General features: G+C 34.7%; 1 protein-coding gene across 2 annotated transcripts in view; it reads right to left on the minus strand.

The window, feature by feature from the left end:
- LOC115217563 (protein phosphatase 1 regulatory subunit 36-like) overlaps window positions 1-13,216 on the minus strand; it is a 55,762-nt gene that overhangs the window by 25,813 nt on the left and 16,733 nt on the right. For both annotated transcript variants that reach the window (XM_036507475.1, XM_029787301.2), the window contains exons 5-9: window positions 11,296-11,393; window positions 9,108-9,174; window positions 6,602-6,700; window positions 5,231-5,365; window positions 1,822-1,864 (exon numbers count right to left, since the gene is read on the minus strand). In XM_036507475.1, coding sequence (XP_036363368.1) covers window positions 1,822-1,864; window positions 5,231-5,365; window positions 6,602-6,700; window positions 9,108-9,174; window positions 11,296-11,393 — 442 coding nt within the window. The remainder of the gene's footprint in view (window positions 1-1,821; window positions 1,865-5,230; window positions 5,366-6,601; window positions 6,701-9,107; window positions 9,175-11,295; window positions 11,394-13,216) is intronic.

Genomic DNA, 13,216 nt, shown 5'->3' on the forward strand with positions numbered 1-13,216 from the left:
GGGCTTGAGTCATAATCTGACTCACTATCATCATCATCATCATCATCATGGGAACATCCTGGTACCAGTTCTTCATGCCGCTGAACTTAATGTTTCAGAGGCATAGCGATTGCAAGAAAATTCATAAAGAGTTCAATAGCAACATCCATGCTTTTACAGATCACTTTAGTTTATGAAACTGAGCAGAAGTATTATTCACTTTTGCAAGCTTCTTAGTGGGAGTAATATTCACTTCTTCACACTAACAACAGAGATATGCATGACTACACATCAGTCACATGCATATAACCTCATCTGTGGGCATCACTTAATAATAACCCCCCAAAAAAACCCAGCTTATTCAAAATTCCAAACAGAAATGTAGGATGCAGTCATAACTGTCATCCACTGTTACCAGAAATTCTTAACAGTAAAGCAGGCTGTAGCAATAGTTGCTATGCAGCTGTACACTATTGTGGTTCCACCATCATCCAGCCATGCACACAGTGTTTCAATATAGTCAGTACCACTTCCTGTCTGCAAGGGGTTAAGTATCAGAGAAAATATCTAACGGATTCAACTCCTGCAATGTAGCCTTTGTATTTCATTGTACCTGGGTGAAATAAATTCCAGTTATATATTGAGGTTGATAGAATCAGCTGTTTCATCCCACAAAATGCATGGCTTTGCGCCTATCAAGTAACTCCTTTCCATCCTATTTTGTTTTGAATGACTAGGCTCTATTGGCGGATTTAAAAAAAATTGCTGTTCATATGACGCAGCTTGTCTCTTCATCAAGTGTCTTTGTGTTTTTTTTAGGGAATAAATGTAAAAATGAAATTAGTGAATATAGAGAGTTGAAAATTACAAGATTTGGTTTCTATATTGATAGCATCAGTGTGAAACAAGTATGAGAGCCAGGAAGAGTTATCAGTGAGGTTGATGATTGTGACTTCAAAGAGGAGTGACATATAGTTTCCTTGATATGAAAAAAGTGTGGTCGGGCAATTGGAGGACTTTGGAAAGTAGTAGAAATAACAGATGTACATTGAGGAACAACAGGGAAACTGAAGTCTTCACTAGAGGTATTCAGGTGAGAAAGGTGATGAGAGGGTGGAATATATATTTATATGGGCAAACTTCCTCTTTTGGAGTGAAATTAGAGTAAAGAAAGTAGCCTGGGCAGCAGAGATGGACTAAAGCAGTGGTTCTCAATCAGGGTCCAAATGGCCCTTAGGGGTCCACATAGGATTCCATTGTTAAAAATTTATGTGCAATAAATTGGTTATACTTCTAAAATACTCAAAATGTTTCAACAATTTTTTAATATAATTTCTAATAATATTTAATTATAAAAATATAAGAGGATTTTTAAACATTGAATAACTATGAGGGTCCATCCAAGTAAAATAGGAATCAATGGGGCCCACTGCAAAAATGGTTGGGAACCATTGGACTAAAGAAAGGGGTTAAGAGATATGTGTATAATATAGCATGATTTAGTGTGACTGTGTATAAAGGATGGTATATTATAGTTGATAGTGTATATAGTATAGCATTGTATAGTGTAGTAGTGTGGATAGTATAATATGGTATAATGTGGCAATGTGTATAGCTCAGCATATTATCTATGTGGCAGTATGCTTAGTATAATATGCTATAGTGTAACAGTGTATATAGTATGGTATGGCATAGTGTGGCAGTGTATATAGTATGGTATATTATAATGTGTATAGTAAAGTATGTATAGTATTACAGCATCATATTTCACAGTGTGACAGAGTGGTATGTCTTAGTATGGGAGTTAAGACATATCATAAGATGAATCAAATTAATCTCTACCTCGAAATTGATCCTGTCTTTACGAGTTGTTGAGACTCTTGATCTACAAGTAAAAGATTATTATATTTTAATTAAGATATAATTATTAATGGTTTGATTAAGACATTCTTATCTGAATAACTCTTAAAACCATGAAAAACCATTGTTTTAGCTGAAACAACCTCAAATTCCTGTCATATTGCTCCAAATTATTTAACTCATTTGTTGCCATATTTCTACTGAATATACCAACTTTATTTCATTTGATTATGAAAATAATAAAGAATTTAGATAAATAAGCTAATGTTCAGAAATTTTAATGCAAGATGTTAATTCAGATCATTTTAAAATTTGCATCATAAAACAAGGAAAGTCTCAAGGGAATTAGTATCAAAAGGGTTAAAGTATTTACTCAAACCATTTTTGTGTTTTATTTTCACTTTCCCTGTTTTATTCTCCAGTTTTCTTGCATCTTCTCAGCTCAGTGACTGAATACTTTTCTAATCTAATTTAGAAGATTGCATATGATTTGCTGAAACAAGCTTTTGGAGCTGTTGGTCCTTAAAATTCAACTGTTGGTGATTTATGTCTTGCAACCTGTAACAATTGAAACAATTTAAGGAGCTTTGTCAATGAAAGATGATGTTCTATGTGTAGCAGAGTCTCAGCTTTGCAGTTACCTATGATACTGATATGAAGGTTTCAAGATACATCAAAAGTGTTTAGAAGGGAATACCAGAGTTCCCTAGGTGCAATGCTTAATTGAGGAAGTCTATATCATCATCATCATCATCACCATCACCATCACCATCACCATCATCATCATCATCATCATCATCATCATTTAGCATCTGTTTTCCATGCTGGCACAGGTTGGATGGTTTGACAGGAGCTGACCAGCTGCAGGGCTGCCCAGGCTCCATGTTTGTTTTGGCATGGTTTCTATGGCTGAATGCCCTTTCTAATACCAAGAACTTCACAGAGTGTACTAGATGCTTTTACGCAGTACTGGCACAGGTGCGTTTATGTGACACTGGTATGGGTACTTTTTACATGGCACCAGCACCTATGAGCCCACAAGGTTAGGAATACTCCGTGAAGAGGATGCAGGGGACAAGCTTATATGCAAAGACGACCATGCTTTCACTTAGCTTGGCATGTCTTCTCAAGCACAGCAAACCACCAGGTGTCTTGGTCCCCTGTCATCCCTTCTATGAGTCCCAACATCTGTACATCCTATCTCACCACTTCTTTTCCACATGTTCCCTCTGCAATTAGTGATCATCACCTCTTAATGCAACTGTCTTCATTCATACACATTACATGACTGTGCCAGTGCAGTCTTCTCTCTTGCACACTACACCTAATACCTCATATACCCAGTTTTCCTCTCAAATCACTTACACTCTGTCATACATGCATACTGACTTTACTCATCCAGCAGAGCATACTGGCTTCATTTCTTTCAAGCCTTCACACATCCTCAGTAGTCACAGCCCATGTCTCATTGCCATGTAGCATAGCTGTTTGTACAGAGGCATCATACAATCTGCTTTTCACTCCGAGGAGAGGACCTTCATATCTATCAGAGGTAACAGCTCTCTGAACTTTACCCAGCCTATTCTTATTCTAGCATCTAAGCTGTAGGAACAACCTCCCCCACAACTAACTAGGTCACCTAAGTAATGGAAACTGTCCCTCATTTCTAAGGAACCCCCTTGATATTTGAGGGCATCTGTTTTTATTCATTCATTCCTAGTGTTTATGTACCTGCACATGTGCCACATGTAAAAACTACTTTCTGTTAGTCTTCGAGTGATACTGTTGCACCTATGCATCTATAACTTACACTGGGTATGCCTCATGGAGTTTCTCCTGACACCTTTTCTGCATATCAAGGAGGGCCATCTCCCTGAAGTGATCTGTAATATGCCTGTTTTCTTGCTTTGGTCTTTGCTAAATTAACTCTAAGGCCCTTTGATTCCAGTTTGTGCTTCTATACTTGAAATTTCTTCTCTAGCTCTTGTAGTGATTCAGCAATAAGAATAAGGTCATCAGCATAGAGGAGCTCCCAAGGGCAGCCAGTCTTAAATTCCTCAGTTATAGCTTGGAGGACTATGATAAACAAGAGGGGGCTAGGAACTGATCCCTGGTGGACTCCGACTTGTACACAAAACTACTTACTAAACTCATTGGTAACTCTCACCTTACCGACAACATCCTTGTACATGGTTGTACATCTCTCAGCAACACTCCTCTAACCCTAGCTTCTGCATTGCCCACCAGATAAGGAGGCAGGAGACTTCTGTCAAAGGCTTTCTGCATGTCCACAAAAGCCAGATACAGAGGTTCATTTTTGGTCAAATATTTCTCCTCCAAATATATCTTTTCAAATTATTTATTTATTTACTTATTTTTATTATCATTTTTTTAATTGTATACTTTTGTAAATTGTGATTTTTTTTTTCTATTAATAATTTTACTGAATTTATTTATTGATGATAACAATTCAAGTATGGAGTAATTACGGTGTTTGTATTTTGTTTTTTATTTTTCATTTATTTTTAACTTTTGCAAGTTTATACAAATAGTATAATGCTGGAAATTTGATATGAACATTATCAGGCTGTAGCAATATTTCTCTACAAACATTGTCAGGTTGCAACAATATTTCTCTATAAGCATCATCAGGTTGTAACTATATTTCTCTATGAACATTACCAGGGTGCACCAATATTTTACTACAGACATAAACAGGTTACAGCAATACTTTTCTACAAACATTATCAGATTGTAGCTGTATTTCTCTATGAGCAATATCAGGTTATACTAATATTTTGCTACAAATATTATCAGGTTGTAGCAGTATTTTTGTATGAACACTATCAGGTTGTAGCTATATTTTGTTTTGAGCATTATCAGGCAGTAGCAATATTTCACTCCAAACGTTATCAGGTTGTAGCAATATTTCTCAATGAACTTTATGTGGTTGTGGCAATATTTCTCTGCGAACACTATGAAGCTGTAGCAATATATTGCTATGAACAATATCAAGTTGCAGCAATATTTCAGTTTGTAACTTCTTTCAGCAACTTAACTTGGTTTTCAAAAAATTATTATGATGAGTAATGAACTAAAATACCTTTGTTGGTTAAAATGAATCTGATTGAAAGAATTGAACATATGTCATACATTAAATAAAATGTAAAATTTGATGTATTACATAGTAAAAAACAACCTCTTATATATAATAGAAGAGAAATGGAATATTGTAACATTTATGGCTTGCCAAAGGACATTAGTTATGAAGCAAAATACTACAAATAGGTATCAAAACCTGATCATCTGAGTTGACTCACCAAGAGTTATGAATTAGGTGAGTCAAAAGTTTTCAAATCAAATCAGAATTATTATATTTTAAAGTACTCACCTGCCGCATTCCATGTGATGTTGATTTTCAACTCCCAGGCCCATTATTAGGCTGCAGTATGTCTGTCCAAGGAGATTCTGAGAAATTTCTAGCTTAGCATTTGCCTTCAGTTCAGATTCATAAGAATTCACAGGGCTGAAATTACAAGTCTTTTGCTTTTTTATTAGTGAACATATGATTGTCTGTGACCACAGTTGCAGGGATCGTATTGACCAAAGTATTTATTTGAGTGTTTTACTCATTTTATCAATCTCTATTTATCAAATGGCTAAGTTATGGTTATGACATAAGGTTCACAATTTGACACACTATCTTGCATTACACACCCATGCACACACACACACACACATACACACACATGCACACGCGCGCGCGTACACACACACACACACACATACACACAAGCATTCCTCTTGTTGCAGAAACTCTGATTACACAATCCCTCACTTGCTGGAACTAAACTTGGGCTATAGCGGATAATTCCACCTTTACAGAAATTTAGGTAAATGTTAACAATTTTAAACTAAATTCACAATATGTACAGACACACACACTCACACATATGAATATAAAACAATTTCATTTAGAATTAATATATACTTAGCGTGACAATTCACTTAACCACTCTTCATCATTTTCTTCTCACAATATCATCATCATCATCATCATCATTTAATGTCAATTTTCCATGCTGGCATGTGTTGGACAGTTTGACAGAAGCTAGCAAGCTGGAGAGCTGTGCCAAGCTCCAGTTGTCTGATCCGGTATGGTTTCTATGGCTGGATGCCCTTCCTAATGCCAACTACTTTTTATATGGCACCAGCACAGGAGCTTTGTATGTGGCCCCAGCACAGGTACTTTTTACATAGCATCAGCATGGGTGCATTTTATGTGTTGCTGGCACAGATGCTTTTTACGTGACACCAGCATGAGTGCTTTTTATGTAGCACCAATATGGGTGCTTTTTATGAGGCATTTTGTATATTTTTGTTGCTTATAACCAACCAGCTCAACTCTTTGAATGATTTAATTTATTCTCCCACAGTTTATTCTTTTTCATTTGTCATTATCCTTGATCCTTTTGTTACCATATTTCTTCTGAAACACATAGACTTTGCTTCAGTTAATTTTTAAAATAATGAAGAATTTAGTAAAGCACCATTATTATTATTATTATTAAGTTGGTTTTTTAAACAAATTAGCAGTATTTTGATGACAAGTTTCAGTTTAGATCACTTTAAATCAAGAAATTTGTATCATAGAACCAGAGGTGATTTCAGGCAGGTTGCTATCAAATGAGTGGACATTCTTTTCAACATCAATCTACCCCTTCCATATAAGTCTTCTAATGACATCATTAAGGTTACTTACAAATAATTACTCTGATATTTCTTCCGTAAAGCTTCTCTCTCAAAGTAGAAATGGAAATATCGCAACAGGTTGATGAGGAACAAGTCAAACTGCGGGGAACTGAAGAAGAAATAAACAAATAAATATACAAGTTAATATAAGTTATTGATTGAACATCTTTGAACAGATATATTGCTAGATAAGTCACTCTTCCTATTAATTTTGACTAGTAGGACCTGTGAATATTTCACAGAATTAATGGTAAACCTATTGGGTTATTTCTGAAAACTTTATCCAAAAATCCTGAAAGTGTAGCCTGTATTGTGTCTGTATGGAAGAAGAGTCACCCATCTGCTACTCATTGCAAAGTGAAAGAAATTGGAATGCGATGATTACTTAATATGCACTTTATATATACACTTTATATACTTTATACACAATTTTATAGGCTTAATATGCAGCACTCATAAAATAAATGTTCACTCTTATTTTTCCATTTTCCCCATAAACAAACAAAAAGAAAATCCCATACATATGATACAACCCTTAGCTGAATTGCATATATCTGCTATGTAAACTAGCATGAATATTTCATGGAATTGCACTTAGGCGTATGTGTTAAGTGATAGAACTTAGTTCAATTAAAAGAAAAGTACTCTTTTCACTATGCAATCACCACTCTCTCTACCCCTCTCCCTCTCTTTCTCCCCTCCCTCTCTCTGCTTTTCTTTAACCTCATCATCAGAACAGCACCCCTCTGCTAAAATTATATTTCTAACTCTCTTTCTCTATATCCATACCTTCAACTAACATTTTTAACCACGTAAAAGATTTTACATTCCCCCTACCACATATTACAAATGCTTTTTTTCTCTCTCCTTCTTTCTGTCTCTCTCTTCACCCTATCCTTTTTCTCTCCCCTTTTTCTTTCTCCTCTCTTTCCCTCCAACTAATCACTTGAAAGCATTATAATTACATTCCTCTACCTCACATCATGGACACTTCTCTCTCTTTTTCTCTCTTCCACTTTTCTTTCTTCCTCTTTTTCTCTAATCCTGTGAAAGTGTTACTGATGGGCTAAGTAACATAATGACAAGCAGAATTATTATAAGATGGCGTTCTTCCATGATACTGCCAGTGAAAGCTTCTCTATACGCTACAAGAAAATGTTTTTTCTTACTGGATACAGGAGTCGGGCCTATAGCTTTTGCAGTCCCCATGAGATTGGGGAGATTGATGTGGTTAATGTTTCTTTCAAACAGTAGCAAGTCAATAACTGAAGGAAAAACATGTCCTTAGATGTAGGGTCCCATGACAACCTGAGGGAATTCCAGTTCTGTGAAGAAATGACTGGATATGGTGGTTAACAAAGGCCCTGAAGGAGCAGACAGAAGTGGTAAAAGATAGATACATGAATGAGTCAAGAGTGCCTAGTACAACACTACAATTAATGATACAAGGAGCAAGTTTAGAGTAAATTATAAATCTGATGGTTTGAATCCAGTACATTAACTAAGGTGTCCTTTCCAAGGTTTTATAAAATAATTTAAAAGAGCTTTGACTGATATTTTTAGCAGATCAAGCCACTGAATGAAGGCTCCATCATTGGTTCAAGGTGTAGATATAAAGTGAAAATGAATTTAAAAAATATGAGTATTTGGTGACCCTGTTATTGTAATCTTAATGAAGACCGTTAACAAGTTTGCATAGAGCAAAAATGAAGAAAACACTGCTATGCAGGAAAACTATCAAATGGGTTAATGAGAATAGTTTTTATATTGATTTCAAATTTTGGCACAAGGCCAGAAATTCCAGGAGAGAGGTTAAGTCGATTACATCGATCCCAGTGTCCAACAGGTACTTATTTTATTGACCCCTAAAGGATGAACAGCAAAGTCGACCTCAGTAGAATTTGAACTCAGAATGTACAGGTAGATGAAATGCCAATAAGCATTTTACCCAGTACGCTAATGGTTCTGCCAGCTCACCGGCCTCAATAGTTTTTATATTGTTGTTCAATAGTGTTCTCTATAAATAGCATCTCAATTTCTTCCAGAGACTTCAGTTGCTAAAAATAAGTTCAACATTTGAGTTCACATTAACTTGATTACCATAACAACAGACAACCAGCATTGGTGTTTCAAAATCATAGCTATCTTAAAAATGGAAATATTGTGGATAATGTAATTCTAGGTACACTGCCTGGAAACAAAAATATAAAATGGTGTGGTCATGACTGGAATGCTTTGATCAAAGATCTGCTCAATCAAGACTGTGATCTTTGGCTAAACAACAATGGCAGCAGCAATGGCATTGGTAACAACAGTGATGGCAATAACATTGGCAACGGTATTGACAACAACAGTGATGATGACAACAGCATTGATGATGATGATGACAATAATGACAGCAAAGAATTATTCACTTTTATAATTTATGATTATGTGAAAATCCTTCCTTGGCTATGAAGAAGATGTTAAATTTGTTAAGTCAGTACAAATTTTAAAAAGCAATTACTAATACGTACTGATAGATTGTGTAGAAGCTCTCGGGTGTCTTACCAAAATGATAAGAAGTGGTCTGGTCAGTAATACCTTGAAGACAATTAACAGGGGGTTAGTTTTAAAAAAAAAGAAAAGAAAGAGAAGAAAGAGGAAATGTATAGTTTTAATTATTTTCTTAAGTGAGACAATCACAATATTACTAACTGTTCAAAAATAATATCAAACTACAGATGCATTAGCAATTTACAGTTTATAGCTCACACCATAAATACAGTCAAATGTAAACGTCTTTATATACCATAGCTTAATGGACAGAAAAAAGGGAATCAGACAGACTAATTTCTGTTGTGTAACTGAGTACCCTCCTTAACTCTTTTGATACCAACCTCATCAAATTGTTCATTATTTAAAAAAATTAATTGAAACAAAGACAGTGTATTTCAATAGAAATATGTTAACAAAAAGGTTAACTACCCACAGACATGATACATATAAATTCACTGTTCTCATGTGAACTGGATGGATTAATTTGGTTATATATCATTCTCAGTCGTGAGTTTTATCAGTAAACTACTAATGTTAACAGTGTGTTTGTTTCAGTGTTGTACAATGCATAACATAGTACTGTCAGTATATGTTTAGATAACACACTATACATATATAATGTAACCACATGTGGATCGTTGGCGATTTTTTCCCTCCGTTTTCCTTTTCTCTTGAACTTTCCTCCGTCTCCTGTTTCTGATGAAGGACTTTGCTTGAAACATAAAAACTACCTTTCTTTCCTACCCTGAGCATCTGCTAATACTTTGTATGTACCGCATCCTTGCGTTGTTGTTTTTTCTTGTGTTTGCTCTTTATTTTTTGTTTGGTTTTTTTTTTTACTATATATATATATATATATATATATATATATAAGTTTGTATTGTAAAAGGTTGTTCTTTCCTAGGGATAAATTTTATTGAAACATACATCAGTTTAGCTCTATGTTGATTAACGATATTGGAAAAAAAAATTTTAAGATTATAAAGAAAAATGGAGAATACATACATAGGATAATCAATTTATTTATTATATCAAAGTCAATTCATATTGCCTACCAGGCATTTCAGTTTGTTGCTCCATCCAACTTTGCATATTTAAAGTGCATTAAAAGTTGAAAGCAAAAATCTCCTCAGGGCAAATTGTCTTCCATTTTGTCCTGAGATCGTTTTTGCTTTCAACTTAATAAGGCACTTTAAATGTACAAATTTGAATGAGCAACAAACCAAAACATTGCGTAGGCAATATGAACTGACTATGGTAATTAATAAATAATGTGATTATCCTATGTATATATTCTCCATTTTCCTTTATATTATATAATATATATATATATATATATATATATATATATATAGTCCTGTGGTTTATGTGTATTTGCATGATGCACCATGTTCATATTTCTGTTTTGAACCTCTCTTTATCTTGTTATCATTCAGCCTAGCCCCTATACATCACTTATCCCCATGTGCTTCCATTCGTCCCTAAATTGTGCCCCTTTTCCATTTGGACCCAAATTGTTTCCCTTTCATCTTCCCATCAACATGAAGGTCTCCCAGGTAGTCTCTTCTGACCTCTTGGATATCAGTTATGACTGCAAAGGTCCACTTGTTGTATATGAGCCTTGTGACATGTCTGGCCCAGCAGAATTTGTGCTTTTGGTATTCTATAATTATATCATTCACTCCACTGTGTTTTCAAATTACCTCATTTTGGATATGCTTCCAAAAAATACTGTATAGTTTTAGCAAGTCTAAAGGCTTTAACTGTGTAATGTTCATTACTATTGTTTGGCAATTCTGTTTTGGAGCTGATTAGATTTTCATGTACCCAGTAAATAAAGATTTCTTGGTGTTTGCTGTGCCTCTGAGCCTGATTATGTTTCCAAGACATTTTCTATATTACATTTTTCTTCTTTACATCATCCATTTTCATTTATGTCATACCAATTTTATCACTTTTCTCAATTATTCTACAGATTAAGACAATTCCTTGCAATTGGAAAGAAAGTTACTCTCTTGGAGAGAAAATTACACAGCTTCCTACTCTTAATTATTACTAAGAACTAAATTATAGCAACTTACATCATATTTATGTGATGACTTTATCTCTCTAATGAGATAATTAGAGTTCAAACCCTACCACAACCTCAGATAAATAGGAACTTACTTTTTAAGTGCTGCAGTGTGACAACATCAGTTGATTTATGGAAAGATGAAGATTTTTTAAATACAGGTTGTCCAGGATGTTGCTCCCAAGAAGTTTTCCTGCAGGTACAAGAGCATTAAAAAAAAACAGAAAACAGACAAAATGATTATTAAAAAAATCAGAATACAGTTTCAACAAATTTTCTAAACAAGGAAAGATTACCAAAACACAAACACATGCACACAAATAAAAACAAAGAGTGCACAACACACACACACACACACACACACACACACACACAGTATACACACACCAACATACATATACATATATATTTATTTTATGCACACACATTTAGAACAGATGAGAGAAGTGAGGTGAGAGAGTAGATGTTTATTCTATTCATTCACAGCTGTTTCATAGTCTTGTCAGTTATATAATAGATGTTACATCAATTTTAACTTACATATAAAATAGAACAATGTAATTTTAGAGGGAGAAGTTTAAAAAAAAAAAGAAATAAAAGTCAAATAACCAGAAAAATATAAACATAAATGATAAAATAAGTTTGTGAAAGATGATGTGGAAGGAATAAATTAATTTCCAAAGAGAGGTAAGTCGACCAGTCTAGTATTAATTTAGGTGAATAAATGAATAGATAAATATGTAAATAAATAAAGAAAATAAATAATGGTTTCAAATTTTGCCACAAGAGCAGCAATTTTGTGGGAAGGGTAGAGTCGCTTACATCAACCCCACTGTTCAACTGATACTTATTTTATCGACCCTGAAGGATGACAGGCAAAGTTGACCATGGCAAAATTTGAACTCAGAACATAAAGACAGACAAAATGCTGCTAAGAATTTTTCCCAGCATGCTAACAATTCTGCCTGAAAAGTCATGTGGTCAGTTGGAAGAGAGGAACATAAAGGGTGAATATAATAAGGTTTAAAAGAAAGATTAGGACAGAAAGTGGGGCATAATTTGTTGGAATTTCATGCCCTGCCAGTTTTGAGGGATGCCAGAAGAATATTAGTATGGTATCAAATACATACATATTCTGAATAATCACAAGCACATTAGCACACATGTTCATACATTCAAATGTGAGTATTAGTGCACACATACATACATACATACATACATACATACATACATACATACATACATACATACATACATACACACACACACAGACACAACCATTTCACACATATATATAGACACACACATGTATATGGACACACACATTTTTTACATATTTTATATATAGTCATAGACTGGCAATTCCATTCATCCCCAGTTTGATTCAAGTACACAATGTTGAGAAGCCACAAAAATGGCAAGATATTGGTATCCATCATTCCAGAATTCGATCAGAGGTGAGTTGTGCACCTGTAAAGATGCATCATTACTCATGTTGGTGCCAAAATCACACACTGATTTTGATTTTCATTGAGTTTCCTGTTTTGGTAGTGCATGGCTTGGAATTTTGCAGTATTAAACTGCATGTTATTTTCCTTGGCCCACCTGTATATTGTGTCCAACTCACGTTGCAGATGCACAATGTCTCCAGGGTTCTGTACCCTCTGAGAGACTTTTGTGTCATCTGCATAGCTAGCAAGAGTAGCTACTTGAGCAGCTAAGGGCATGTCAGAGAAGACCACAATGAATGGCAGTGGCCAGTGCCCTGTGGAACACCACTCATTATTTGTGTTTTCTTGGACCCCATTGACCACCACTACCTGACTTCTATTTTTTTAGAAAGTCATGTAGCCATTCTCCAAGTTTTCCAAATATGCCAAGATTTTAGAGCTTGTGACAAATCATACCATGGCTGACTTTTGCAGGGAATGCATTATCAGAATGTTCACAAGTCCATAGACAACAAATCCAGGACACTAATGTTCACCAAATTCTATTGAGCAAACAGAAACATAT

The sequence above is a fragment of the Octopus sinensis genome, linkage group LG11 (genome assembly GCF_006345805.1).
Source record: "Octopus sinensis linkage group LG11, ASM634580v1, whole genome shotgun sequence".
NCBI classification, from domain to species: domain Eukaryota; kingdom Metazoa; phylum Mollusca; class Cephalopoda; order Octopoda; family Octopodidae; genus Octopus; species Octopus sinensis.